At 57.8% G+C, this 27,614-nt stretch overlaps 2 protein-coding genes across 4 annotated transcripts in view; one reads left to right on the forward strand and one right to left on the reverse strand.

The window, feature by feature from the left end:
* The first annotated feature begins 6 nt into the window (after positions 1-6).
* On the forward strand, positions 7-27,121 carry WDR3 (WD repeat domain 3). The gene is made up of 25 exons (XM_072132128.1): positions 7-79; positions 215-333; positions 409-487; positions 571-666; positions 3,066-3,158; positions 3,244-3,345; positions 3,419-3,510; positions 17,207-17,302; positions 17,382-17,621; positions 17,698-17,791; positions 18,324-18,425; positions 18,504-18,589; positions 18,774-18,915; positions 19,414-19,470; positions 19,549-19,649; positions 20,409-20,520; positions 20,601-20,735; positions 20,999-21,049; positions 22,554-22,619; positions 22,692-22,784; positions 22,867-22,914; positions 22,993-23,036; positions 26,159-26,287; positions 26,361-26,454; positions 26,531-27,121. The coding sequence occupies exons 1-25, from the start codon at positions 35-37 to the stop codon at positions 26,684-26,686; spliced, it is 2,472 nt and encodes an 823-aa protein (XP_071988229.1). The 5' UTR covers positions 7-34; the 3' UTR covers positions 26,687-27,121.
* The window catches only part of LOC140110281 (sperm-associated antigen 17-like), a 129,322-nt gene continuing 128,774 nt past the window's right edge, over positions 27,067-27,614 (reverse strand). For all 3 annotated transcript variants that reach the window (XM_072132127.1, XM_072132126.1, XM_072132125.1), the window contains exons 44-45: positions 27,223-27,354; positions 27,067-27,148 (exon numbers count right to left, since the gene is read on the reverse strand). In XM_072132127.1, coding sequence (XP_071988228.1) covers positions 27,129-27,148; positions 27,223-27,354 — 152 coding nt within the window. In that variant the 3' untranslated portion in view covers positions 27,067-27,128. The remainder of the gene's footprint in view (positions 27,149-27,222; positions 27,355-27,614) is intronic.

Below are 27,614 nucleotides of genomic sequence, written 5' to 3' on the forward strand. Positions count from 1 at the left end.
CACCTTCAATGGGCACAAAGCTGCAGTGACCACCATGACCTACGACCAGCTGGGGGGGCGCCTGGTGTCGGGGTCCAAGGTAAGTGATAGGGCGGGTCACAGTGAGTCGTCATTGAACATTCCTGTCGGTCCAGCAGTCCCTCTCTTTATGTAACCCCAGAGGGGTATCCTGAGTGGCCCCTCCCCCTTTCTGACCCGTGACTCCTCCCCGCAGGACACGGACGTTATTGTCTGGGACGTCATCAATGAGAGCGGCCTGTACAGACTGCGGGGGCACAAGGACGCCGTCACCCAGGCCTTATTCCTGGCCGAGAGGAACCTTCTGGTCACCAGGTAAGTGCACAGGCAGCGCCTGGAGCCACAGCTCATGTAGACGTAGTCTGACTCCTCCCCCTCTTCTCCCTGCAGTGGTAAGGACACCCTGGTGAAGTGGTGGGACCTGGATACTCAGCACTGTTTCCGGACTATGGTGGGACACCGCACAGAGGTAGGTGTGTCCCCCGCTACTGCTGACTGTGTCCCCCCACCCCCAGCTGACTGTGTCCCTCCCTCATCACTGTCCTTCCTCAGGTCTGGGGTCTGACCCTCCTGTCAGAGGAACGGCGAATCCTTACCGGATCTGCAGACAGCGAACTGCGAGCCTGGACCATCTCCTACATCAGTAAGGTAAGGAACGAGCGCGGTGGGGAGAGGAGGAAGAGGAGGAGCGCGGTGGGGAGAGGAGGAAGAGGTGGAGCGCGGTGGGGAGAGGAGGAAGAGGAGGAGCGCGGTGGGGAGAGGAGGAAGAGGAGGAGCGCGGTGGGGAGAGGAGGAAGAGGAGGAGCGCGGTGGGGAGAGGAGGAAGAGGAGGAGCGCGGTGGGGAGAGGAGGAAGAGGAGGAGCGCGGTGGGGAGAGGAGGAAGAGGAGGAGCGCGGTGGGGAGAGGAGGAAGAGGAGGAGCGCGGTGGGGAGAGGAGGAAGAGGAGGAGCGCGGTGGGGGAGGAGAGGAGGAAGAGGAGGAGCGCGGTGGGGAGAGGAGGAGGAGCGCGGTGGGAGAGAGGAGGAGGAGCGCGGTGGGGAGAGGAGGAGGAGCGCGGTGGGGAGAGGAGGAGGAGCGCGGTGGGGAGAGGAGGAGGAGCGCGGTGGGGAGAGGAGGAGGAGCGCGGTGGGGAGAGGAGGAGGAGCGCGGTGGGGAGAGGAGGAGGAGCGCGGTGGGGAGAGGAGGAGGAGCGCGGTGGGGAGAGGAGGAGGAGCGCGGTGGGGAGAGGAGGAGGAGCGCGGTGGGGAGGGAGGAGGAGCGCGGTGGGGAGAGGAGGAGGAGCGCGGTGGGGAGAGGAGGAGGAGCGCGGTGGGGAGAGGAGGAGGAGCGCGGTGGGGAGAGGAGGAGGAGCGCGGTGGGGAGAGGAGGAGGAGCGCGGTGGGGAGAGGAGGAGGAGCGCGGTGGGGAGAGGAGGAGGAGCGCGGTGGGGAGAGGAGGAGGAGCGCGGTGGGGAGAGGAGGAGGAGCGCGGTGGGGAGAGGAGGAGGAGCGCGGTGGGGAGAGGAGGAGGAGCGCGGTGGGGAGAGGAGGAGGAGCGCGGTGGGGAGAGGAGGAGGAGCGCGGTGGGGAGAGGAGGAGGAGCGCGGTGGGGAGAGGAGGAGGAGCGCGGTGGGGAGAGGAGGAGGAGCGCGGTGGGGAGAGGAGGAGGAGCGCGGTGGGGAGAGGAGGAGGAGCGCGGTGGGGAGAGGAGGAGGAGCGCGGTGGGGAGAGGAGGAGGAGCGCGGTGGGGAGAGGAGGAGGAGCGCGGTGGGGAGAGGAGGAGGAGCGCGGTGGGGGAGAGGAGGAGGAGCGCGGTGGGGGGAGAGGAGGAGGAGCGCGGTGGGGGGAGAGGAGGAGGAGCGCGGTGGGGGGAGAGGAGGAGGAGCGCGGTGGGGGGAGAGGAGGAGGAGCGCGGTGGGGGGAGAGGAGGAGGAGCGCGGTGGGGGGAGAGGAGGAGGAGCGCGGTGGGGGGAGAGGAGGAGGAGCGCGGTGGGGGGAGAGGAGGAGGAGCGCGGTGGGGGGAGAGGAGGAGGAGCGCGGTGGGGGGAGAGGAGGAGGAGCGCGGTGGGGGGAGAGGAGGAGGAGCGCGGTGGGGGGAGAGGAGGAGGAGCGCGGTGGGGGGAGAGGAGGAGGAGCGCGGTGGGGGGAGAGGAGGAGGGAGAGGAGGAGCGCGGTGGGGGGAGAGGAGGAGGGAGAGGAGGAGGAAGAGGAGGAGCGCGGTGGGGAGAGGAGGAGCGCGGTGGGGAGAGGAGGAGCGCGGTGGGGAGAGGAGGAGGAAGAGGAGGAGCGCGGTGGGGAGAGGAGGAGGGAGAGGAGGAGCGCGGTGGGGAGAGGAGGAGGAAGAGGAGGAGCGCGGTGGGGAGAGGAGGAGGAAGAGGAGGAGCGCGGTGGGGAGAGGAGGAGGGAGAGGAGGAGCGCGGTGGGGAGAGGAGGAGGAAGAGGAGGAGCGCGGTGGGAGAGGAGGAGGGAGAGGAGGAGCGCGGTGGGGAGAGGAGGAGGAAGAGGAGGAGCGCGGTGGGGAGAGGAGGAGGAAGAGGAGGAGCGCGGTGGGGAGAGGAGGAGGAAGAGGAGGAGCGCGGTGGGGAGAGGAGGAGGAAGAGGAGGAGCGCGGTGGGGAGAGGAGGAGGAGCGCGGTGGGGAGAGGAGGAGGAGCGCGGTGGGGAGAGGAGGAGGAGCGCGGTGGGGAGAGGAGGAGGAGCGCGGTGGGGAGAGGAGGAGGAGCGCGGTGGGGAGAGGAGGAGGAGCGCGGTGGGGAGAGGAGGAGGAGCGCGGTGGGGAGAGGAGGAGGAGCGCGGTGGGGAGAGGAGGAGGAGCGCGGTGGGGAGAGGAGGAGGAGCGCGGTGGGGAGAGGAGGAGGAGCGCGGTGGGGAGAGGAGGAGGAGGAAGAGGAGGAGCGCGGTGGGGAGAGGAGGAGGAAGAGGAGCGCGGGGGGAGGGAGGAGCGCGGTGGTGGGGGGGGAGCTTTAGCGGGGGAGATATTTCTGATATTGGAGGTGGGGGGGGCTCCGCACTTCCCCCATGTTGTGTCTGTGGTTTGTATATTCGGCTAATGTTATCTTTCCTGCACAGAGTGAAGATCCGGAGGAGCCTCAGATTAAAAAATCTAAAGTTCCGGTGGAGGAAGAGCAGCAGGAGGAGGAGGAAGCGGAGAGCAGCGAGGAGGTAAGTCGCCCCGGCATTGCTGTTGGGACACGGAGGGGGAGGAGTCAGGGATGATTTTTGGTATCTTCATGTTTCTTGTTCTCAGCGGATCCTGACCTGTCAGCGCTACGGATCCATCATGAGAGACGGGAGGGACAGAGTGGTGACGCTGGGAGCCGACCGGACCCGCCGCTTCCTGGCCTGTCATGTGAGTAACGAGGGACTGATGCCTTGTGCGGGGCGCCCCCTGCTGTCCGGACTCATCGCCCCTTCCCTTACAGGGAACAGACTCCATGCTGGAAGTGTTCTGTGTCCTGAGCGAGGGAGAAATCGCCAAGAAGATGGAAAGGAAACGGAAGAAAGCCAAAAAGAAGTGAGTGATGGAACCACAACACCGTATACTCACTATTCTGCTGCTGGTGCAGTCACTGTGTACACACATGACATTACTTATCCTGTACTGATCCTGAGTTACATCCTGTATTATACCCCAGAGCTGCACTCACTATTCTGCTGCTGGTGCAGTCACTGTGTACATACATGACATTACTTATCCTGTACTGATCCTGAGTTACATCCTGTATTATACCCCAGAGCTGCACTCACTATTCTGCTGCTGGTGCAGTCACTGTGTACATACATGACATTACTTATCCTGTACTGATCCTGAGTTACATCCTGTATTATACCCCAGAGCTGCACTCACTATTCTGCTGCTGGTGCAGTCACTGTGTACATACATGACATTACTTATCCTGTACTGATCCTGAGTTACATCCTGTATTATACTCCACAGCTGCACTCACTATTCTGCTGCTGGTGCAGTCACTGTGTACATACATGACATTACTTATCCTGTACTGATCCTGAGTTACATCCTGTATTATACCCCAGAGCTGCACTCACTATTCTGCTGCTGGTGCAATCACTGTGCACATACATGACATTACTTATCCTGTACTGATCCTGAGTTACATCCTGTATTATACCCCAGAGCTGCACTCACTATTCTGCTGCTGGTGCAGTCACTGTGTACATACATGACATTACTTATCCTGTACTGATCCTGAGTTACATCCTGTATTATACCCCAGAGCTGCACTCACTATTCTGCTGCTGGTGCAGTCACTGTGTACATACATGACATTACTTATCTTGTACTGATCCTGAGTTACATCCTGTATTATACCCCAGAGCTGCACTCACTATTCTGCTGTTGGTGCAGTCACTGTGTACATACATGACATTACTTATCCTGTACTGATCCTGAGTTACATCCTGTATTATACTCCAGAGCTGCACTCACTATTCTGCTGCTGGTGCAGTCACTGTGTACATACATGACATTACTTATCCTGTACTGATCCTGAGTCACATCCTGTATTATACACCAGAGCTGCACTCACTATTCTGCTGCTGGTGCAGTCACTGTGTACATACATGACATTACTTATCCTGTACTGATCCTGAGTTACATCCTGTATTATACCCCAGAGCTGCACTCACTATTCTGCTGCTGGTGCAGTCACTGTGTACATACATGACATTACTTATCCTGTACTGATCCTGAGTTACATCCTGTATTATACTCCAGAGCTGCACTCACTATCTGCTGCTGGTGCAGTCACTGTGTACATACATGACATTACTTATCCTGTACTGATCCTGAGTTACATCCTGTATTATACCCCAGAGCTCTACTCACTATTCTGCTGCTGGTGCAGTCACTGTGTACATACATGACATTACTTATCCTGTACTGATCCTGAGTTACATCCTGTATTATACCCCAGAGCTGCACTCACTATTCTGCTGCTGGTGCAGTCACTGTGTACATACATGACATTACTTATCCTGTACTGATCCTGAGTTACATCCTGTAGATCTTTTATTTTATATAAAAAATGAAAAACATAACAATACAAACCAAACATAATATACAATATATACAATCTTACCTGCTGGTCCAGCCACATTCACTCCTAGCAAAAACAATAATTTAAAATACACCAAATACTACAACCCCCACCCAACCGATTGTCACACCCTCAACCAAACCGATAAACAATAAGACAAGCCACACCCACAAATAAACATAAATGACTATAAATATACATAAACCCACCCCACACCCTCTAATAACAAACCACCCCACACAGATCACATCCCACACCTTTTTTTTTTTTTTTATAAATATATAATAACAAACACATAATACACATAACACTACACTAAACTAGATCCCTCGCCCGCACCCTCCCCTTCCCCCCAGACACTGGTCTAACGTTTAAAGTTTGCGTTAAGTAGTCCAGACCAGTGCCCAGGGTCAGTTCATAAGTCCACCACCATCACCCCCCTCCCAACCTAACACTATGTCCCAAACCCCACTATATACAATATATACAATACAGGCAGTCCCCGGGTTACATACAAGATAGGGTCTGGAGGTTTGTTCTTAAGTTGAATTTGTATGTAAGTCGAAACTGTATATTTTATAATGGAAGTTCTAGACAATTTTTTTTCTTTTGCCCCAGTGACAATTGGAGTTTCAAAATTTTTGGTGTAATTGGACCAATAATTATCAATAAAGCTTCATTACAGACACCTTACAGCTGATCATTACAGTCTGGGACTATAGTAAAGCATCCAGAGAGCTTCACCAGAGGTCACAGTGGGCAGAGGGGTCCGTCTGTAACTATGGGTTGTCTGTAAGTCGGGTGTCCTTAAGTAGGGGACCGCCTGTATATACAATATATACAGTATTTACAACATAACAAAGAAAACAGAATACAAATAAAGTCTAAACAACATCAATACAAACCACATAAAGCTCAGGTTCGGCGCCTGCAAGCCCAACATCACTACATGCCCAGATACAAAACAAAAATCTACAGTGCAGCATCAGCCCAACACCAGGAGAGGAGATGACAGACTAAGGGACACTAAAGGAGAACCCCCTCCAAAGGAGAGAGGCCCTCCCCGTGCCCAGCCTCTCATACTCCAGAGAGCGCACCTTCACCAGGAGAGGAGAGGACAGACTAAGGGACACTAAGGAGAGAGGCCCTCCCCGTGCCCAGCCTCTCATACTCCAGAGAGCGCACCTTCACCAGGAGGGGAGAGGACAGACTAAGGGACACTAAGGAGAGAGGTCCTCCCCGTGCCCAGCCTCTCATACTCCAGAGAGTGCACCTTCACCAGGGGGGAGAGGACAGACTAAGGGACACTAAATGAGAACCCCCTCCAAAGGAGAGAGGCCCTCCCCGTGCCCAGCCTCTCATACTCCAGAGAGCGCACCTTCACCAGGAGGGAGAGTACAGACTAAGGGACACTAAGGAGAGAGGTCCTCCCCGTGCCCAGCCTCTCATACTCCAGAGAGCGAACCTTCACCAGGAGGGAGAGGACAGACTAAGGGACACTAAGGAGAGAGGCCCTCCCCGTGCCCAGCCTCTCATACTCCAGAGAGCGCACCTTCACCAGGAGGGGAGAGGACAGACTAAGGGACACTAAGGAGAGAGGCCCTCCCCGTGCCCAGCCTCTCATACTCCAGAGAGTGCACCTTCACCAGGAGGGGGGAGAACAGACTAAGGGACACTAAGGAGAGAGGCCCTCCCCGTGCCCAGCCTCTCATACTCCAGAGAGCGCACCTTCACCAGGAGGGGAGAGGACAGACTAAGGGACACTAAGGAGAGAGATCCTCCCCGTGCCCAGCCCCTCATACTCCAGAGAGCGCACCTTCACCAGGAGGGGAGAGGACAGACTAAGGGACACTAAGGAGAGAGGCCCTCCCCGTGCCCAGCCTCTCATACTCCAGAGAGCGCACCTTCACCAGGAGGGGAGAGGACAGACGAAGCGGCACTAAGGAGAGAGGCCCTCCCCGTGCCCAGCCTCTCATACTCCAGAGAGCGCACCTTCACCAGGAGGGAGAGGACAGACTAAGGAGCACTAAGGAGAGAGGCCCTCCCCGTGCCCAGCCTCTCATACTCCAGAGAGTGCACCTTCACCAGGAGGGAGAGGACAGACTAAGGGACACTAAGGAGAGAGGTCCTCCCCGTGCCCAGCCTCTCATACTCCAGAAAGCGCACCTTCACCAGGAGGGAGAGGACAGACTAAGGAACACTAAGGAGAGAGGTCCTCCCAGTGCCCAGCCTCTCATACTCCAGAGAGTGCACCTTCACCAGGGGGGGAGAGGACAGACTAAGGGGCACTAAGGAGAGAGGCCCTCCCTGTGCCCAGCCTCTCATACTCCAGAGAGCGCACCATCACCAGGAGGGAGAGGACAGACTAAGGGACACTAAGGAGAGAGGCCCTCCCCGTGCCCAGCCTCTCATACTCCAGAGAGCGCACCTTCACCAGGGGGAGAGGACAGACTAAGGGGCACTAAGGAGAGAGGCCCTCCCCGTGCCCAGCCTCTCATACTCCAGAGAGCGCACCTTCACCAGGGGGGAGAGGACAGACTAAGGGACACTAAGGAGAGAGGTCCTCCCCGTGCCCAGCCTCTCATACTCCAGAGAGCGCACCTTCACCAGGTCACCCAGAATGTTCCTAACCACCTCATCCACCGGGAGGATTTTACGCTGCGTCGATACTAAACACCGTGCGTTCCACGTGTGGTACCTGACCACTAGACTAACTAGGAATAACGTGCAGCGGTCCCGGCCACCCAGGCCTCTGAATGCTCCATAGGCCCACTCCGCATAGGAGAGACCGGCCAACCCGGGCCAATGGATGGAAGCGCCCACCCGGTTGTACACCTCTGTGTTATAGGGGCACTGAAGCAGGAAGTGGTCCATGCTCTCCAGCAGGCCACCGCACTCCTCCCGGGGACAACCCCTTTCCTCAGAGCTCCTACACTTCAGATTGTCCCTCACACACAGCTTTCCATGGAAGCAGCGCCAAGTCAAGTCCCAAAACTTCAAGGGGATCCTGATGGAATTCAATAAACTCAAACCCACCCTCAGATCCCGACTTGGGCAATCCCTGAGGGCCAGAGGCTTCTGGAAATGGGTCAACAGAACCCTCTTGTCAAGGATTTTCCTCGACATGGTCCTGATCTCCCACATTCCCAGACCCCATCGGCGAATCACCTTCAGAACCGGGGTAGCGTAAGCCGGAAGATGCCCATGCGGTGTACGGAGATCCTTCACTTGCCCTCCTGTCTCCCATTCCTGGAAGAAAGACCGAGCCCATCCCCTGCAGGAGCATACCCACGGAGGAGCCCATCCCCTGCACCCACGGAGGAGCCCATCCCCTGCAGGAGTATACCCACGGAGGAGCCCATCCCCTGCAGGAGTATACCCACGGAGGAGCCCATCCCCTGCAGGAGTATACCCACGGAGGAGCCCATCCCCTGCAGGAGTATACCCACGGAGGAGCCCATCCCCTGCAGGAGTATACCCACGGAGGAGCCCATCCCCTGCAGGAGTATACCCACGGAGGAGCCCATCCCCTGCAGGAGTATACCCACGGAGGAGCCCATCCCCTGCAGGAGTATACCCACGGAGGAGCCCATCCCCTGCAGGAGTATGCCCACGGAGGAGCCCATCCCCTGCAGGAGTATACCCACAGAGGAGCCCATCCCCTGCACCCACGGAGGAGCCCATCCCCTGCAGGAGTATGCCCACGGAGGAGCCCATCCCCTGCAGGAGTATACCCACGGAGGAGCCCATCCCCTGCAGGAGTATGCCCACGGAGGAGCCCATCCCCTGCAGGAGTATGCCCACGGAGGAGCCCATCCCCTGCAGGAGTATGCCCACGGAGGAGCCCATCCCCTGCAGGAGTATACCCACGGAGGAGCCCATCCCCTGCAGGAGTATGCCCACGGAGGAGCCCATCCCCTGCAGGAGTATGCCCACGGAGGAGCCCATCCCCTGCAGGAGTATACCCACGGAGGAGCCCTCTCTTTCCAGAGGTTTGCTACATTGATCTTAAAGGAAACCTACCACTTCTGAAGGTAGGTATGAGATGCAAACACCGGGCACCAGCTCAAGGTGAGCTGGTGCCGGTGCTTAGTCTCGTTAGTGTTAAAACCGCGGTATCGCGGTTTTAACACTTTTTAAACTTTATAGTAGAAACTGCTTCGGCGCTGCGCGCAACGCCTGCGGCATTTCCAATGTAGGCGCGCGCACGATCGTGCGCACGCAGCGCCGAAGCAGTTTCTGCTAGAAAGTTTAAAAAGTGTTAAAACCGCGATACCGCGGTTTTAACACTAACGAGACTAAGCACCGGCACCAGCTCACCCTGAGCTGGTGCCCGGTGTTTGCATCTCATACCTACCTTCAGAAGTGGTAGGTTTCCTTTAAGAAAGGTATTCACTAGGAACACCACAGGGTTGACCATAGACAACCCTCCTTGTCTCCTCGTGCGGTAAGTAACCTCCCTCTTGATTAGGTTCAGCCTATTCCCCCATAACAGCTGGAAGAACAGACTGTAGACCCGAGTCCAGAGGGGCTCTGGCAACATGCACACACTGCCCAGATATATCAGCAATGGGAGCAGGTAGGTTTTAATCAGATTAACCCTTTCTCTGAGGGTCAAAGACCAACCCTTCCACTGGTCCACCTTCTGAGCGGCGATCTTAAGCCTGCCGTCCCAGTTTTGCATGGGGTAATCCCCCTGGCCAAATTCGATGCCGAGAACTTTGGCAGAGTCCTGGGGCCCTGGAAGAGTGTCCGGGAGATCAAAGCCTGGACCTCCCTCTCCCAGCTAGAGACTCTCACACTTATCCCGGTTGATCTTGGACCCAGAAGCCTCTGAGTAGCGGTCAACCTCTCTCCCCTCCCGAGGACACGAAAACGGTGACATCATCGGCATACGCTACCACCCTTAGAGTGGCTTCCGGTGCTGCCCGATCCATCCCGACTCCCACCAATGGCCCACGATCAACCCTCCTAAGGAATGGGTCGATCGCGAACACGTACAGTAGTGGGCTCAGAGGACAACCCTGGCGAACACCAGACCCGACCTCAAAAGAGCGGCCAATCCAACCGTTCACAAGCGGGAAACTCTCTGCCCCTGCGTACAAAACCTTTAGCCAATTGACAAACTCCCCCGGCAGGCCATACCTCAGAAGGACAGACCAGAGGTACTCGTGGTCAACCCGATCAAACGCTTTTGCCTGATCCAAGGACAGCAAGTACCCCTTCCAGTTACCTGCCCTGCTCCACTGCCTCCCGGACACAAAGCACAGCACTAAATGTACTGCGGCCTGGAACAGAGCAGTGCTGGGTCCCCGAAAGGAGCCGGGGCACAAACTGCACCAGCCGATTAAACAGCACCTTTGCCAAAACCTTTCTGTCCGCATTGAGAAGCGCTATGGGACGCCAGTTCTCAATACGAGATCGGTCCTTACCCTTTGACAGAATGATCAGGGCAGACCTCCTCATTGACTTCGGCAGAGCGCCCGAGGAAAGACACTCATTGAATACCTCAGTCAAGAGGGGAACCAAGGCGTCCTTAAAGGTCTTATAAAACTCAGATGTTAAGCCATCCGGACCTGGCGATTTCTTGAGGGCGAGCCCTTCAATCGCCCGGCTGACTTCCTCTTCCCTGATCATCTCTGTCAAAACATCAAGAGAGGGGTCTACTCCTGGCTCAGGGACAGTTTCAGCCAGGAAAGCCGACATCACATCCCGATCTAGATCCTTCCTGCCCAAGAGGTGCGAGTAGAAGGATCTGACCACCTCCAGAATCCCTGATCTGGACCTTTTCAGGGATCCCGTACTGTCAACCAGTCCTGTGACAACTTTACCATTCACTGACATCTTGCAGTTTCTGTAAGGGTCGGGCGAGCGGTATTTCCCGTAATCCCTCTCAAAAACCAAAGATGCGTGTCTATCGTACTGACACCTCTTCAGCAAGGATTTCACTCTGGAGATGTCCTCACGACTACCTCCAGTCGAGACGAGATGCTCGAGTTTCCTCCTCAGGCCCTGATACAGGCGGTACCTGTCCAGGCTCCTGAGGCTCGAGAGCTGGCGGAAGAATCTCGCCACCCTTTTCTTGAGCATCTCCCACCACTCTGACTTACTGCTACAAAGGCCCAGCAATGGTACCTGGCTCTGAAGAAAGTCCTCAAAGGATTGTCTTATCTCCGCTTCTTCCAGGAGAGACGAATTGAGCTTCCAGTAGCCTCTTCCCATCCGGGGGGTCTCTGTAACATTCAGAGAAAACAAAATTAGACAGTGGTCGGAGAACTCCACCTCAACAACGGACACTGCTGATGAGATGGCTTCCTCCTTTAAATAAAACCTGTCTATTCTAGACCTGCAGCTACCCCTATAATAGGTGAACCCCGTGTGACCTGGGGTGTGCCGGATGTGGACATCCACCAGGCGAGCCTCACTGGCTATGCTATTAAGAGCGACGCTATCATAAGTCAGCTTGTCTCTGGAACCTCCCCTATCCTGGGACCTCGTGACAGCATTGAAGTCCCCTCCAAAGACCACCTGCCGACTAGTAAAAAGGTAGGGCTTGATCCTCATAAAGAGACACTTCCTGTCCCACTTGGACTGGGGACCATAGATGTTAATTAGGCGAAGTTCTTGTCCCTTCATGAGGACATCCAGGATCAGGCACCTCCCCATTTCTAACTCAATAACTCGTCGGCATTCTACCGGTGCGGTAAAAAGGACCGCCACTCCGCTATACGGCTCGGCCGCAAGAGACCAATAGGAAGGCCCGTGTCTCCATTCCCTCTTAGCTTTAAACACGGCCGCCAAATCTGGCAGCCTGGTCTCCTGCAAAAATAAAATGTCGGCTTCAACGCGGCCGAGAAAATCAAAGGCCGCAAATCTAGCCGCATCAGACTTAATGCTGGCGACATTAATGGACGCCAGCGTCAACGGAGTGGGTGCCGCCATCATGAGTGATTGAGTTAGATGGCTTTTTTCTTACTATTTCCCTTCCCCCGACTCTCCTCTGAGGATGATGCCTTTTCCCTTTTCCCTTCAGAATTGGGGCAACTTCTTTTTAACGAAATTGAGGTGTCCATGTTATTACTGGCCCCCAAGGACCCACCCGGACCACCCTCTCCTTCGTCCTTGTCTCCTGACTCTGAGTCAGTCTCCCACTCTGAGGACCCAGCTTCCCCAGAGGATAGAGACTCGGCGCCCCCTGCAGGCTGCTCCGCCGCCACCTCCAGAACCCCACCCTCAGCCTCTCCTTCCGAGGAGGCGATCTCATCGAGGGTGAGGAACTGGTTGGAAAGCTCAACCAGAGGGGAGGAAGTTTTCCCTTCCTTAGGTACCTTAGATGCGCCACGCTTTTTCTTTTTCTGCTTGCGCTTATTTTCTAGCCAAATCCTGTTATCCTCATCCATACTCTCATAATGGGAGGACGTGGAGGACATGGCACCTTTCTCGCGCTCCATCCTCCTGACCTCCTCATCCAACTCATCATCCCTCAGGGCCTCAGTAGCATGACCAGCCTCTGAGGAAGGACCAAGGGTCACCCCAGCAACCTGAGGCTTCCCCAGTTCTCTCCCTTTTTGTCTGGCTTCAAGCCGCCTCAACTGAGAAGGTGACTTATTCTTACTTTTCTTCACAGGCCCCTCAGCTCCTCCACCTCTGCTGGTACCTTCCCCAGCAGAAGCAACCTCATGGCTCTCCTCCACTGGGGTCACAACCGCATTGGCAAAGGAGCGAGGACAACGGCTGAAAGGGTGACCGAGCTCACCACACAGGTTACACCTAATGTCCTTACAGGATGCAGCGAGATGACCTAGCCCACCACACAAAGCGCACTTCTGCACTTGGCAGCTGGCGCTAAAGTATGTGGGGTCACCGCACCTGTGACAGACCTTCGGCTGCCCCTGGTAGAAAATCAGGATTCTGTCCCGCCCAAGAAAGGCAGAAGAAGGAATGTGGGCGACTGTGCCGCCTGAACACTTCAACTTCATCATGAAGGTCCAGGCCCCAGACCAAATGCCAAATTCATCGCGGTTTTTCTGAGGTACCTGTACAACCTCACCATAACGACTGAGCCAAGTCATGATGTCCATGCAAGAAAGTGACTCGTTACGGGTCAGAACGGTCACCTTCTTGACTGCGTTTTGGCGAGACACTGCTTGCACAGCAAAGTCTCGCCATGCGGGCTCGTTCTTTGCCAGCTCATAATTCGACCAGAAGAGCTCTAAGCCCTCCGGCCGAACAAAGCTGACATCGAACTCCGGAGTACCATAAGGATGTATCAGGGCAAAGATGTCACTAGCCCTGAAGTTCATCTTCAGGAGGAGCTCCACCACCCTTGACCTGGGTGGGCATGCGTCACTGCCCCTCCAGCGAAGACGAACCACATTCCTACGGGCAGCTCCGGGCCCAGTTGTGGGTAAAGACCATACAGTCTCTCCCCCCCTTTTCTCTTGGAAGGCTGCCAGGCCATGCCTGTCTGTCCAGAAGGACAGATCAACCTCTCTTCCCTCTACAGTGATTGACTTTTCCCCTCTCCTGAGAGCCTCCAGAAGACGCCTTTGCAAAACGCTGTTCCCAGAGCCAGGAGACAAGGAGTTAACCCCACTTGCCCCAGCGGTGACACTCGCATAGCTCCTTATGGGAGCGGCCACCACTGGGGGTGCAGAAGGTCCAGCACTCATACCAGGATCCCCCTCATCACCATTCACCACCCCCACATTCACCACACTATGTGCATTACCGCCTCGCTTCCTTGCATCACTCACACCAGATGGGCCAGGAGGACCTGGGGTTGCCTCAGCGTCACTGGACACTGGGGGTAGAGCCACCTCCATAGCTGATACAGCCTGAGAAGAGGCAGCTCCAACCCCGATCTTACTTGTGCCCTCTGCCTCATTGGCATTAACCCCTTGTTGTCCAGCAGTTTTTATAATGTTTGAGCATCGCTGCTCGCTGGATGAAAGAGGCCTCCTGTCTTTATTTACTCCGGACAGTCTCTTTGTGCCATCTCCAGGGTCAGATGCACCAATACAAAATAACACTTTTCCTGCGCCCTTTCCCGCAGGCTGCACAGGACGCTTGGGAGGCGCCGCACCACAAGCCCCAGCAGCCCCATCACACTGCCGCTGCTCACCGGAGCTAGATGCAGCCACAGCGCTAGGGGCCACAGGAGCCACCGTCCCTGGCACCGGGCCACCCCCCCCTCCCACTGGGGGGCAGCGCACAGTACCAGGACCTGCTGGATCGCCCTCACTGTCCGGCCTTTCGTTCGATGCCTTCCCTGCACCATCCTTGCTACTACAAACAAGGCTGGTGCTCTGCGCCATGATAGAACGTGGCTTTGCAATCTCCCCGCACCCTGGCACCGAGTCCACTGCAGGATTCGTGCTGGGCTGGGTAACGGGGCCTACACGACAGGCTGACACTGCTGCCCGCCCGGAGGGAACAGGGAGGGGACGAAACACCAGATTCACCTCCTGAGACGCCTTGATCTTCTTGGCTCTCTTCTTTCTCTTTAGGTCGTCATCTGGCATATCATCGCCGAAGGAGAAGTTCTGGAGGTGAACTGGGGACTCGAGCTGTCGGATCTGAGCCATTAGCGCCCCCCCCTGGCCGCTGTCATCACTTTCCTCCTCCAGGTTGGCAGAGCCGCAGCCTGATGGTAATGGCGTTTGCTCTGCAGGCAGCCTGTCGTGCGAGGCCTGCTGGTGTTGGTGCAGGCCACCAGACGGACACGGCAGGTCTTCCTCATCCTCCTCATCATCGCCATCATCCGCCTGGATCTGAAGCCCCTTCAGCTTTCTCAGCTGCTCTTGTTGCATTTTTTCAAATCTGGCGTCATTCTCAAGCTTTTCCCAGAACGGACCGCTGTTTTCACGGATAAGCCGACGCTTCTCCTCCAGAGCGGTGACCTCGGCTTTAAGCCTGTTGATGGTGGTAAGAAGATCAGACTTCTTCTTCTTAGTGGCCACCCCCGCTAGGGCCAAGGTCTCCCTTATCTCCTCCTGGAGCCTATTCAGCGCCTTGCCAGCTTCCTCGTACTCACGGAGGTGCTCAGCAATCCGGGAGCCATAGATGGAAGCAGACTCCCGGGCCTTAAGATCACCCCATGCCTTTTGCACACCTCCGTGAGCACCCAGCTTTTCAGCTGAACCACCCAGCTTTCCCGCACAGTCACTCAGCTTTCCAGGAGGAGCACTCAGGCTGATGTTACTTGTCTTGATCTTCTGTGAACCGGAGACCTTGCGGCTTCCCTGGGTCTTGGGGGTGGCAGCCGAGGTCACAATGCTGCGTCCTTGGCTCCGGGCAGATCTTCTCACCCCCTCCGCTTTGGCCGGTAACTGGCTTCTCCTACCCCCCGCCGGCCTGGTCCGGGAGGCAGAAGCCTGGGATTTTCCTGGCTCACTCATCCCAGCAACCCACTCCCTCCCTGGGGAGGAGAGAGCAGGCCTGGGTGGATTGGTCTTCCACCAGGTGGTGCAGGAGCTCAGCAGCACACAACCACACCCTTCAGTAGCTCACAGCAGAATGAGATTGCACGCACTATTCTGCTGGTGGTGCAGTCACTGTGTACATACATGACATTACTTATCCTGTACTGATCCTGAGTTACATCCTGTATTATACCCCAGAGCTGCACTCACTATTCTGCTGCTGGTGCAGTCACTGTGTACATACATGACATTACTTATCCTGTACTGATCCTGAGTTACATCCTGTATTATACTCCAGAGCTGCACTCACTATTCTGCTGCTGATGCAGTCACTGTGTACATACATGACATTACTTATCCTGTACTGATCCTGAGTTACATCCTGTATTATACCCCAGAGCTGCACTCACTATTCTGCTGCTGGTGCAGTCACTGTGTACATACATGACATTACTTATCCTGTACTGATCCTGAGTTACATCCTGTATTATACCCCAGAGCTGCACTCACTATTCTGCTGCTGGTGCAGTCACTGTGTACATACATGACATTACTTATCCTGTACTGATCCTGAGTAACATCTGTATTATACTCCAGAGCTGCACTCACTATTCTGCTGCTGGTGCAGTCACTGTGTACATACATGACATTACTTATCCTGTACTGATCCTGAGTTACATCCTGTATTATACCCCAGAGCTGCACTCACTATTCTGCTGCTGGTGCAGTCACTGTGTACATACATGACATTACTTATCCTGTACTGATCCTGAGTTACATCCTGTATTATACTCCAGAGCTGCACTCACTATTCTGCTGCTGGTGCAGTCACTGTGTACATACATGACATTACTTATCCTGTACTGATCCTGAGTTACATCCTGTATTATACTCCAGAGCTGCACTCACTATTCTGCTGCTGGTGCAGTCACTGTGTACATACATGACATTACTTATCCTGTACTGATCCTGAGTTACATCTTGTATTATACCCCAGAGCTGCACTCACTATTCTGCTGCTGGTGCAGTCACTGTGTACATACATGACATTACTTATCCTGTACTGATCCTGAGTTACATCCTGTATTATACCCCAGAGCTGCACTCACTATTCTGCTGCTGGTGCAGTCACTGTGTACATACATGACATTACTTATCCTGTACTGATCCTGAGTTACATCCTGTATTATACCCCAGAGCTGCACTCACTATTCTGCTGCTGGTGCAGTCACTGTACATACATGACATTACTTATCCTGTACTGATCCTGAGTTACATCCTGTATTATACCCCAGAGCTGCACTCACTATTCTGCTGCTGGTGCAGTCACTGTGTACATACATGACATTACTTATCCTGTACTGATCCTGAGTTACATCCTGTATTATACCCCAGAGCTGCACTCACTATTCTGCTGCTGGTGCAGTCACTGTACATACATGACATTACTTATCCTGTACTGATCCTGAGTTACATCCTGTATTATACCCCAGAGCTGCACTCACTATTCTGGCTGCTGGTGCAGTCACTGTGTACATACATGACATTACTTATCCTGTACTGATCCTGAGTTACATCCTGTATTATACTCCAGAGCTGCACTCACTATTCTGCTGCTGGTGCAGTCACTGTGTACATACATGACATTACTTATCCTGTACTGATCCTGAGTTACATCCTGTATTATACTCCAGAGCTGCACTCACTGTTGTGCATTTTCCTGTTGCAGGAAGGACGGTGCGGAGGATGAGGAGCTGCTGGTGGAGCAGACGTTGCAGGATGAGATTGTGAAGGTCACTAATATTAAGGCTTCCTCCAAAATAAAGTGAGTATAACTCCTCCTCCTCCAGCATTGTTGATGCACAGGCCGCCGCCCCTGACCGCTGTGACCTGTGACCTTACAGATCATGTGACCTGCTGATCTCTGCCAAGGGGGAGTTGAAGGTGGTCGTCCTGCTGCAGAACAATAGTGTGGAGTGCTTCACCATGGCGACCGACGCCGTCCAATCCGGAGCCACTGAGAGCACAAAGACGGCTCGTCTGACCCTCGGGGGCCACCGTAGTGATGTCCGCACCATCGCCTTCAGCTCTGACAACACTGCTGTGCTCTCTGCCTCTGCAGAGGCCGTCAAGATCTGGAACAGGTAGAGACCCCTGAGAGCTGCAGCAGAGCGGGGGCTGCGGACCCCCGGAGCCGAGAATAATATCTGTCCCCCGCAGGTCCACGCTGCAATGTATCCGCACCCTGTCCTGCGACTACGCCCTGAGCTCGCTCTTCGTCCCTGGAGACCGACACATCATAGTGGGGACCAAGGTAAAAGCATCAGCGGCCCCTCCCCTGCGGGCCCCTCCCCCGTGCTGTCGCGGGCCCCCTCCCCCTGCCTCTCCCCTCCCCCTGCCCTCTCCTCTCCCCCTGCCTCTCCTCTCCCCCTGCCTCTCCTCTCCCCCTGCCTCTCCTCTCCCCCTGCCTCTCCTCTCCCCCTGCCTCTCCTCTCCCCGCCGGCCCCCTCCCCTGCTCTCCTCTCCCCCTGCCTCTCCTCTCCCCCTGCCTCTCCTCTCCCCCTGCCTCTCCTCTCCCCTGCCTCTCCTCTCCCCCTGCCTCTCCTCTCCCCTGCCTCTCCTCTCCCCCTGCCTCTCCTCTCCCCCTGCCTCTCCTCTCCCCCTGCCTCTCCTCTCCCCCTGCCTCTCCTCTCCCCCTGCCTCTCCTCCTCCCCCTGCCTCTCCTCTCCCCCTGCCTCTCCTCTCCCCCTGCCTCTCCTCTCCCCCTGCCTCTCCTCTCCCCGCAGGCCCCTACCCCGCCTCCCTGTGTCACTGCCCCTCCCCCTCACGTCTCCGGTTCCTTGCAGTCGGGGAAGCTGCAGATCTATGATTTGTCGTCGGGGTCGGAGTTGGACGCTGTGGACGCTCATGATGGCGCCGTGTGGTCTATCGCCTTATCACCAGACCAGGTAACAGGCAGCGGACATGGCGGGAGGAGGATGAGGGGAGTAGTCCTGGCCACATGATTGTCACATTGTTTTCTGCAGCGCGGATTCACCACCGGAGGCGCCGACAAGAGCCTCAAATTCTGGGACTTTGAGCTTATGAGCGACGACGCGGAGAACCAAAGCAGGTGAGGGGCGGGGCCCGGGAGGGCGGGGTGAGGGGCGGGGCCTGGAGGGGGCGGGGCGAGGGGCCAAAGGGATTCTAGGGACAAGAAAGGTGGGGGGATGTAGTGGGGTGAGGAGCTTTGGGGTCCTGTAGCTGTTACTCCTGTGTTCCTGGGTGCGGATGATGGGAGTTGTGTCTGTTTGCAGCCGCCGTCTCTCGGTGAAGCAGACTCGCGCCTTACAGATGGATGAGGACGTCCTGTGCGTGCGCCACACCCCGGACGGGCGTCTCCTCGCCGTCGCCCTCCTGGACTGTACCGTCAAGATCTTCTTTGTAGACACCCTGAAGGTAATGACCCGCATAGCCCCCCCCCCCCCTGAGGTCTGGGGGACCCGTATAGCCCCCCCCCCCCCCCCCTGAGGTCTGGGGGACCCCGCATAGCACCCCCCCTGAGGTCTGGGGGACCCGCATAGCACCCCCCCTGAGGTCTGGGGACCCGCATAGCACCCCCCCTGAGGTCTGGGGACCCGCATAGCACCCCCCTGAGGTCTGGGGGACCCGCATAGCGCCCTCCCCCCCCCCTGAGGTCTGGGGGACCCGTATAGCGCCCTCCCCCCCCCCTGAGGTCTGGGGGACCCGTATAGCGCCCCCCCCCCCTGAGGTCTGGGGGACCCGCATAGCGCCCCCCCCCCCCCTGAGGTCTGGGGGACCCGTATAGCGCCCCCCCCCCCCCCCCCCCCCGAGTCTGAGGGACCCGTATAGCGCCCCCCCTGAGGTCTGAGGGACCCGTATAGCGCCCCCTCTGGTCTGTGCACATGATATTGATGATCCGGTTTCCTCTTGCAGTTCTTCCTGTCGCTGTACGGACACAAGCTGCCGGTCCTGTGTATGGACATCTCCTATGTAAGTACTGCATGGGCGGGGCTACTATGTGCAGGGGTGGAGCCTTCTATACATATGACCTCTGGGGTCTCTCCACAGGACAGCTCCATTATCATCACTGGCTCTGCCGACCGCAACATCAAGATCTGGGGCCTGGACTTCGGGGATTGTCACCGCTCGCTATTCGGCCACGAAGACAGGTGACTGGGGGAGGCATAAAGGGGTCCCCGGCCTCTGCTCTGCGGCCTCCTCTTCTTCCTGTTCCCTCTCCCTCTGCTTTTGCCTCCTCCCCCTCCTCTCCCTCCTCTCCCTCCTCTCCCTCCTCTCCCTCCTCTCCCTCCTCTCCCTCCTCTCCCTCCTCTCCCTCCTCTCCCTCCTCTCCCTCCTCCCCCTCCTCTCCCTCCTCTCCCTCCTCCCTACCCGGTGGTCCCTTCTCCCTCCTCCCTCCTCCCTCCTCCCTTCTCCCCCCTCCTCACCCGGTGGTCTCTCCTCTCTCTCCTCCTCACCCGGTGGTCTCTCCTCTCTCTCCTCCTCACCCGGTGGTCTCTCCTCTCCCTCCTCCTCACCCGGTGGTCTCTCCTCTCCCTCCTCCTCACCCGGTGGTCTCTCCTCTCCCTCCTCCTCACCCGGTGGTCTCTCCTCTCCCTCCTCCTCACCCGGTGGTCTCTCCTCTCCCTCCTCCTCACCCGGTGGTCTCTCCTCTCCCTCCTCCTCACCCGGTGGTCTCTCCTCCCTCCTCCCTCCTCCTCACCCGGTGGTCTCTCCTCCCTCCTCCCTCCTCCTCACCCGGTGGTCTCTCCTCCCTCCTTCCTCCTCCTCACCCGGTGGTCTCTCCTCTCCCTCCTCCTCACCCGGTGGTCTCTCCTCTCCCTCCTCCTCACCCGGTGGTCTCTCCTCTCCCTCCTCCTCACCCGGTGGTCTCTCCTCTCCCTCCTCCTCACCCGGTGGTCTCTCCTTAGTGTGATGTTCCTGCAGTTTGTGCCGCGGACGCACTTGTTCTTCAGCGCGGGGAAGGATCGGAGGCTGAAGCAGTGGGACGCCGACAAATTCCAGCAAGTGCAGACCCTGGAGGTGAGGAGCTCGGGGGTCCGCTTTTTTACATAGTGGGAGGGGCTGCAGGGTGAAGGCTCTAATGAGACGTGTGGCCGCAGGGACATCATGGAGAGGTCTGGTGTTTGGCCGTCAGTCCCAGCGGTGACCACATCGTGTCCTCGTCACATGACAAGTCGCTGCGGCTGTGGGAGAGGACGAGGGAACCGCTGATCCTGGAGGAGGAGCAGGAGATGGTGAGTGACGCTGCCCCCGCCTGCTCTGTGTGAGCTCCTCCTTGCCCCCGCCTGCTCCGTGTGAGCTCCGCGCTGCCCCCGCCTGCTCCGTGTGAGCTCCGCGCTGCCCCCGCCTGCTCCGTGTGAGCTCCGCGCTGCCCCCGCCTGCTCCGTGTGAGCTCCGCGCTGCCCCCGCCTGCTCCGTGTGAGCTCCGCGCTGCCCCCGCCTGCTCCGTGTGAGCTCCGCGCTGCCCCCGCCTGCAGTAATTTTCCTCTCATTTTAGCAACGTGAAGCAGAGTTTGAAGAAAGCGTCGGGAAGGGAGACCAGCCGGTGGTGAGTAATGATGGGGGGAAGGGGTGATGGAGGAGGAGGAGGATGGGGGAAGGGGTGATGGAGGATGGGGAGGTGGGATGATGGGAGTGATGGGGGTGGGGATTGATGGAGGAGGATGATGGGAGTGATGTGATGGAGGAGGAGGATGGGGGTGATGCGATGGAGGAGGAGGGGGAGGATGGGGGTGATGCGATGGAGGAGGAGGATGATGGGGGTGATGCGATGGAGGAGGAGGATGATGGGGGTGATGCGATGGAGGAGGAGGATGATGGGGGTGATGCGATGGAGGAGGAGGATGATGGGGGTGATGCGATGGAGGAGGATGATGGGGGTGATGCGATGGAGGAGGAGGATGGGGGTGATGCGATGGAGGAGGAGGATGATGGGGGTGATGCGATGGAGGAGGAGGATGATGGGGGTGATGCGATGGGGGTGATGCGATGGAGGAGGAGGAGGATGGGGGTGATGCGATGGAGGAGGAGGATGGGGGTGATGCGATGGAGGAGGAGGATGGGGGTGATGCGATGGAGGAGGAGGATGGGGGTGATGCGATGGAGGAGGAGGAGGATGGGGGTGATGCGATGGAGGAGGAGGAGGATGGGGGTGATGCGATGGAGGAGGAGGAGGATGGGGGTGATGCGATGGAGGAGGAGGGGGATGGGGGTGATTCGATGGAGGAGGAGGATGATGGGGGTGATTCGATGGAGGAGGAGGATGATGGGGGTGATGCGAGGGAGGAGGAGGATGATGGGGGTGATGCGAGGGAGGAGGAGGATGATGGGGGTGATGCGAGGGAGGAGGAGGAGGATGGGGGTGATGTGAGGAGGAGGAGGAGGAGGATGAGGATGGGGGTGATGCGATGGAGGAGGATGATGGGGGTGATGCGATGGAGGAGGAGGATGATGGGGGTGATGCGATGGAGGAGGAGGATGATGGGGGTGATGCGATGGAGGAGGAGGATGATGGGGGTGATGCGATGGAGGAGGAGGATGATGGGGGTGATGCGATGGAGGAGGAGGATGATGGGGGTGATGCGATGGAGGAGGAGGAGGATGATGGGAGTGATGCGATGGAGGAGGAGGATGATGGGGGTGATGCGATGGAGGAGGAGGAGGATGGGGGTGATGCGATGGAGGAGGAGGAGGATGGGGGTGATGCGATGCAGGAGTAGGATGATGGGGTGATGCGATGGAGGAGGAGGAGGAGGATGGGGGTGATGCGATGGAGGAGGAGGATGATGGGGGTGATGCGATGGAGGAGGAGGATGATGGGGGTGATGCGATGGAGGAGGAGGGGGATGGGGGTGATGCGATGGAGGAGGAGGATGATGGGAGTGATGTGAGGGAGGAGGAGGAGGATGGGAGTGATGTGATGGAGGAGGAGGAGGAGGATGGGAGTGATGTGATGGAGGAGGAGGAGGATGGGAGTGATGTGATGGAGGAGGATGGGAGTGATGTGATGGAGGAGGAGGATGATGGGAGTCACGGCTGCTCCTTTCCTGCAGGTCGCCGGGGAGAAGGAGGGTGAAGCTGCTTTGGCCGGGAAGAAAACCATTGAGACTGTGAAGGCGGTGAGTATTGGGGGGATGCACCCCCCCCCCCCCCGGTCATGTGACCCCTGACCCTTATTGTGCCCCTCCCAGACTGAGCGCATCATGGAGGCGGTGGAGCTGCACAGGGAGGAGAGCAGTAAGGTGGAGGAGCACGAGGAGCTGTGCCGGGCGTCCGGGAAGGAGGTGAGTGTCTGTGTAATGGGGGGCGCCGGGGGGACCCCCAGAGGCAGCGGCTGCTCTACCATTGACTTGTCTGTCTCTGCAGCTCCCCAGGAAGATGCACCCGATCCTGCAGGCGTCCGGGAGCAGAACGGTGAGAGCCGCAGCCGGCAGTGGCGTCCATCGCTGCTGAGCCCCCACATTAACCCTTTCCTGCTTCCTTCCCCCTCAGTCGTCTGACTATGTGCTGGATGTGATAAGGAAGGTGCGCTCCAGGTAAGTGTCCGGTGTATAGGGGGGGCCACGTCACCCGCCCCCATCTATTTCTACTATGAGTTATTATTTTTGCTCCTCCCTGTCTTCTCGTAGTTCACCACTAGATGGTGCAGTCACTTCTCCGCTCAGTGAGAGACACCTAGTGGCCACTTACTGTACGACCGGAGCCACACAAATTTAAGAGATTTTAGGCAATTTGATACATTACGAGTCTTGGTGCACTGCAGGGTCTTCCATCCTAAGGGAAGGGGGCAAGATGCTGTGTACTATGACTGGTGCAGGGGCGCGGTGTGGTGCAGGGGCGCGGTGTGGTGCAGGGGCGTCTGTCCTGGGCAGTAGTCGCTGTATGACTGGTGGTGGGGCGCAATGTGGTGCAGGGGCGCGGTGTGGTGCAGCGGCGTCTGTCCTGGGCAGTAGTCGCTGTGTAATATGACTGGTGGTGGGGCGCAGTGTGGTGCAGGGGCAGTAGTTGCTGTGTAATATGACTGGTGGTGGGGCGCAGTGTGGTGCAGGGGCAGTAGTCGGTGTAATATGACTGGTGGTGGGGCGCAGTGTGGTGCAGGGGCAGTAGTCGCTGTGTAATATGACTGGTGGTGGGGCGCGGTGTGGTGCAGGGGCAGTAATCGCTGTGTAATATGACTGGTGGTGGGGCACAGTGTGGTGCAGGGGCAGTAGTTGCTGTGTAATATGACTGGTGGTGGGGCGCGGTGTGGTGCAGGGGCGTCTGTCCTGGGCAGTAGTCGTTGTATGACTGGTGGTGGGGCGCAATGTGGTGCAGGGGCGCGGTGTGGTGCAGCGGCGTCTGTCCTGGGCAGTAGTCGCTGTGTAATATGACTGGTGGTGGGGCGCGGTGTGGTGCAGGGGCAGTAGTTGCTGTGTAATATGACTGGTGGTGGGGCGCAGTGTGGTGCAGGGGCAGTAGTCGGTGTAATATGACTGGTGGTGGGGCGCAGTGTGGTGCAGGGGCAGTAGTCGCTGTGTAATATGACTGGTGGTGGGGCGCGGTGTGGTGCAGGGGCAGTAGTCGCTGTGTAATATGACTGGTGGTGGGGCGCGGTGTGGTGCAGGGGCAGTAGTCTGTGTAATATGACTGGTGGTGGGCGCAGTGTGGTGCAGGGGCAGTAGTCGGTGTAATATGACCGGTGGTGGGGCGCGGTGTGGTGCAGGGGCAGTAGTCTGTGTAACATGACTGGTGGTGGGGCGCAGTGTGGTGCAGGGGCAGTAGTCTGTGTAATATGACCAGTGGTGGGGCACAGTGTGGTGCATGGGCAGTAGTCGCTGTGTAATATGACTGGTGGTGGGGCGCAGCGTGGTGCAGGGGCAGTAGTCGCTGTGTAATATGACTGGTGGTGGGGCGCGGTGTGGTGCAGGGGCAGTAGTCTGTGTAATATGACCGGTGGTGGGGCGCAGTGTGGTGCAGGGGCAGTAGTCTGTGTAATATGACTGGTGGTGGGGCGCGGTGTGGTACAGGGGCAGTAGTTGCTGTGTAATATGACTGGTGGTGGGGCGCAGTGTGGTGCAGGGGCAGTAGTCGCTGTGTAATATGACTGGTGGTGGGGCGCAGTGTGGTGCAGGGGCAGTAGTCGGTGTAATATGACTGGTGGTGGGGCGCAGTGTGGTGCAGGGGCAGTAGTTGCTGTGTAATATGACTGGTGGTGGGGCGCAGTGTGGTGCAGGGGCAGTAGTTGCTGTGTAATATGACTGGTGGTGGGGCGCAGTGTGGTGCAGGGGCAGTAGTCGCTGTGTAATATGACTGGTGGTGGGGCGCGGTGTGGTGCAGGGGCAGTAGTCTGTGTAATATGACCGGTGGTGGGGCGCAGTGTGGTGCAGGGGCAGTAGTCTGTGTAATATGACTGGTGGTGGGGCGCAGTGTGGTACAGGGGCAGTAGTTGCTGTGTAATATGACTGGTGGTGGGGCGCAGTGTGGTGCAGGGGCAGTAGTCGCTGTGTAATATGACTGGTGGTGGGGCGCAGTGTGGTGCAGGGGCAGTAGGTGTAATATGACTGGTGGTGGGGCGCAGTGTGGTGCAGGGGCAGTAGTTGCTGTGTAATATGACTGGTGGTGGGGCGCAGTGTGGTGCAGGGGCAGTAGTCAGTGTAATATGACTGGTGGTGGGGCGCAGTGTGGTGCAGGGGCAGTAGTCAGTGTAATATGACTGGTGGTGGGGCGCAGTGTGGTGCAGGGGCAGTAGTCGGTGTAATTTACTGGTGGTGGGGCGCAGTGTGGTGCAGTAGTCTGTGTAACATGACTGGTGGTGTGGTGCAGGGGCAGTAGTCTGTGTAATATGACTGGTGGTGGGGCGCAGTGTGGTGCAGGGGCAGTAGTCGGTGTAATATGACCGGTGGTGGGGCGCAGTGTGGTGCAGGGGCAGTAGTCTGTGTAATATGACCGGTGGTGGGGCGCAGTGTGGTGCAGGGGCAGTAGTCTGTGTAATATGACCAGTGGTGGGGCACAGTGTGGTGCAGGGGCAGTAGTCGCTGTGTAATATGACCGGTGGTGGGGCGCAGTGTGGTGCAGGGGCAGTAGTCGCTGTGTAATATGACCAGTGGTGGGGCACAGTGTGGTGCAGGGGCAGTAGTCTGTGTAATATGACTGGTGGTGGGGCGCAGTGTGGTGCAGGGGCAGTAGTCTCTGTGTAATATGACCGGTGGTGGGGGGCGGTGTGGTGCAGGGGCAGTAGTCTGTGTAATATGACCGGTGGTGGGGCGCAGTGTGGTGCAGGGGCAGTAGTCGCTGTGTAATATGACTGATGATGGGGCGCAGTGTGGTGCAGGGGCAGTAGTCGCTGTGTAATATGACCGGTGGTGGGGCGCAGTGTGGTGCAGGGGCAGTAGTCGCTGTGTAATATGACCGGTGGTGGGGCGCAGTGTGGTGCAGGGGCAGTAGTCGCTGTGTAATATGACCGGTGGTGGGGCGCAGTGTGGTGCAGGGGCAGTAGTCGCTGTGTAATATGACTGGTGGTGGGGCGCGGTGTGGTGCAGGGGCAGTAGTCGCTGTGTAATATGACTGGTGGTGGGGCGCAGTGTGGTGCAGGGGCAGCAGTTGCTGTGTAATATGGCCGGTGGTGGGGCGCGGTGTGGTGCAGGGTCTTCCCTGATATAATCCGGTGTCCCCCCCGCAGTGAGCTGGAGGAGTCGCTCCTGGTTCTCCCGTTCTCCTACGTCCCGGATCTTCTGACTCTCTTCCGGGATTACATCCAGCGCAGCCAGGACGTGGAGCTCATCTGCCGCTGCCTCTTCTTCCTGCTCAGGTAAGTAGCAGGGGGAGGGGGTCTGTATGGGGGTAGGTTGATGCATTGGGTGACGTGTTGACCCTCCCGGCAGGATCCATTTTGGGGAGATCACCAGTAACCACATGCTGCTGGGGGTCATGGAGGACCTGAAGAGCTGCACCATCTCCCGGGTCATGGAGTCTCGGGTAAGTCACATGATTTGTGTCCCCCGACCCCCGGCGTTGTCTGCCCCGGCTGCTGACCTTCTCTTTGACCCCCCAGGATGTGATGGGGGTGAACATGGCCGCCCTGCAGTACCTGAAGAGGGAGATCGAGGCCAAGGAGGAGGTTCTGTTCTTCACCGACGCCACCGACAGGTTCGAGGAGAAGAGGAGGAAGCGGAAGAAGAGGGAGAAGATGGTGCTGACCCTGGTGTGACCCCCCTGGATGGTGCTGACCCTGGTGTGACCCCCGACCCCCGGACAGTGCCGACCCCGGTGTGACCCCCCCTGGCTGGTGCCGACCCCGGTGTGACCCCCCCTGGCTGGTGCCGACCCCGGTGTGACCCCCCCTGGCTGGTGCCGACCCCGGTGTGACCCCCCCTGGCTGGTGCCGACCCCGGTGTGACCCCCCCTGGCTGGTGCCGACCCCGGTGTGACCCCCCCTGGCTGGTGCCGACCCTGGCGTGACCCCCCCTGGCTGGTGCCGACCCTGGCGTGACCCCCCCTGGCTGGTGCCGACCCTGGCGTGACCCCTCACAGGCAGGACGGCCAGTACCAGTAGGGGGCGCTCTGATCCATCACTCAGGACGCTGCACAGAAGTTTAGAAACTTATTACAATTTATAATAAAAACCGATTCAACGACACAAAAATCTTGGATCAGACGTCCGACCTCCGGCCTGTGGGGGAAACAAGGGGTTAATATAAAGATTCTGTAGGTGGCTGCCCCCCCCCCCCTTTAAATGCACCTCACCTGTGTCTGCCCCTCGAGGTCTCAGGAGCTCCAGACGTGACCCGGGGGATGTACTGAGGAGCCTGACCCCGGGGCCCAACAGGCAGAGGCTCCTCCCACATCTGCCCTGGTACACACCCCCAGTCAGGACCGGTGAGGGGGGAATTAAGAAAAGATCAAGCAAAGCGAATAATGAGTTTTACCCCAGAGCTGCACTCACTATTCTGCTGCTGGTGCAGTCACTGTGTACATACATGACATTACTTATCCTGTACTGATCCTGAGTTACATCCTGTATTATACTCCAGAGCTGCACTCACTATTCTGCTGCTGGTGCAGTCACTGTGTACATACATGACATTACTTATCCTGTACTGATCCGGAGTTACATCCTGTATTATACCCCAGAGCTG

This window comes from Engystomops pustulosus, unplaced genomic scaffold (assembly GCF_040894005.1).
Source record: "Engystomops pustulosus unplaced genomic scaffold, aEngPut4.maternal MAT_SCAFFOLD_237, whole genome shotgun sequence".
NCBI lineage: Eukaryota > Metazoa > Chordata > Amphibia > Anura > Leptodactylidae > Engystomops > Engystomops pustulosus.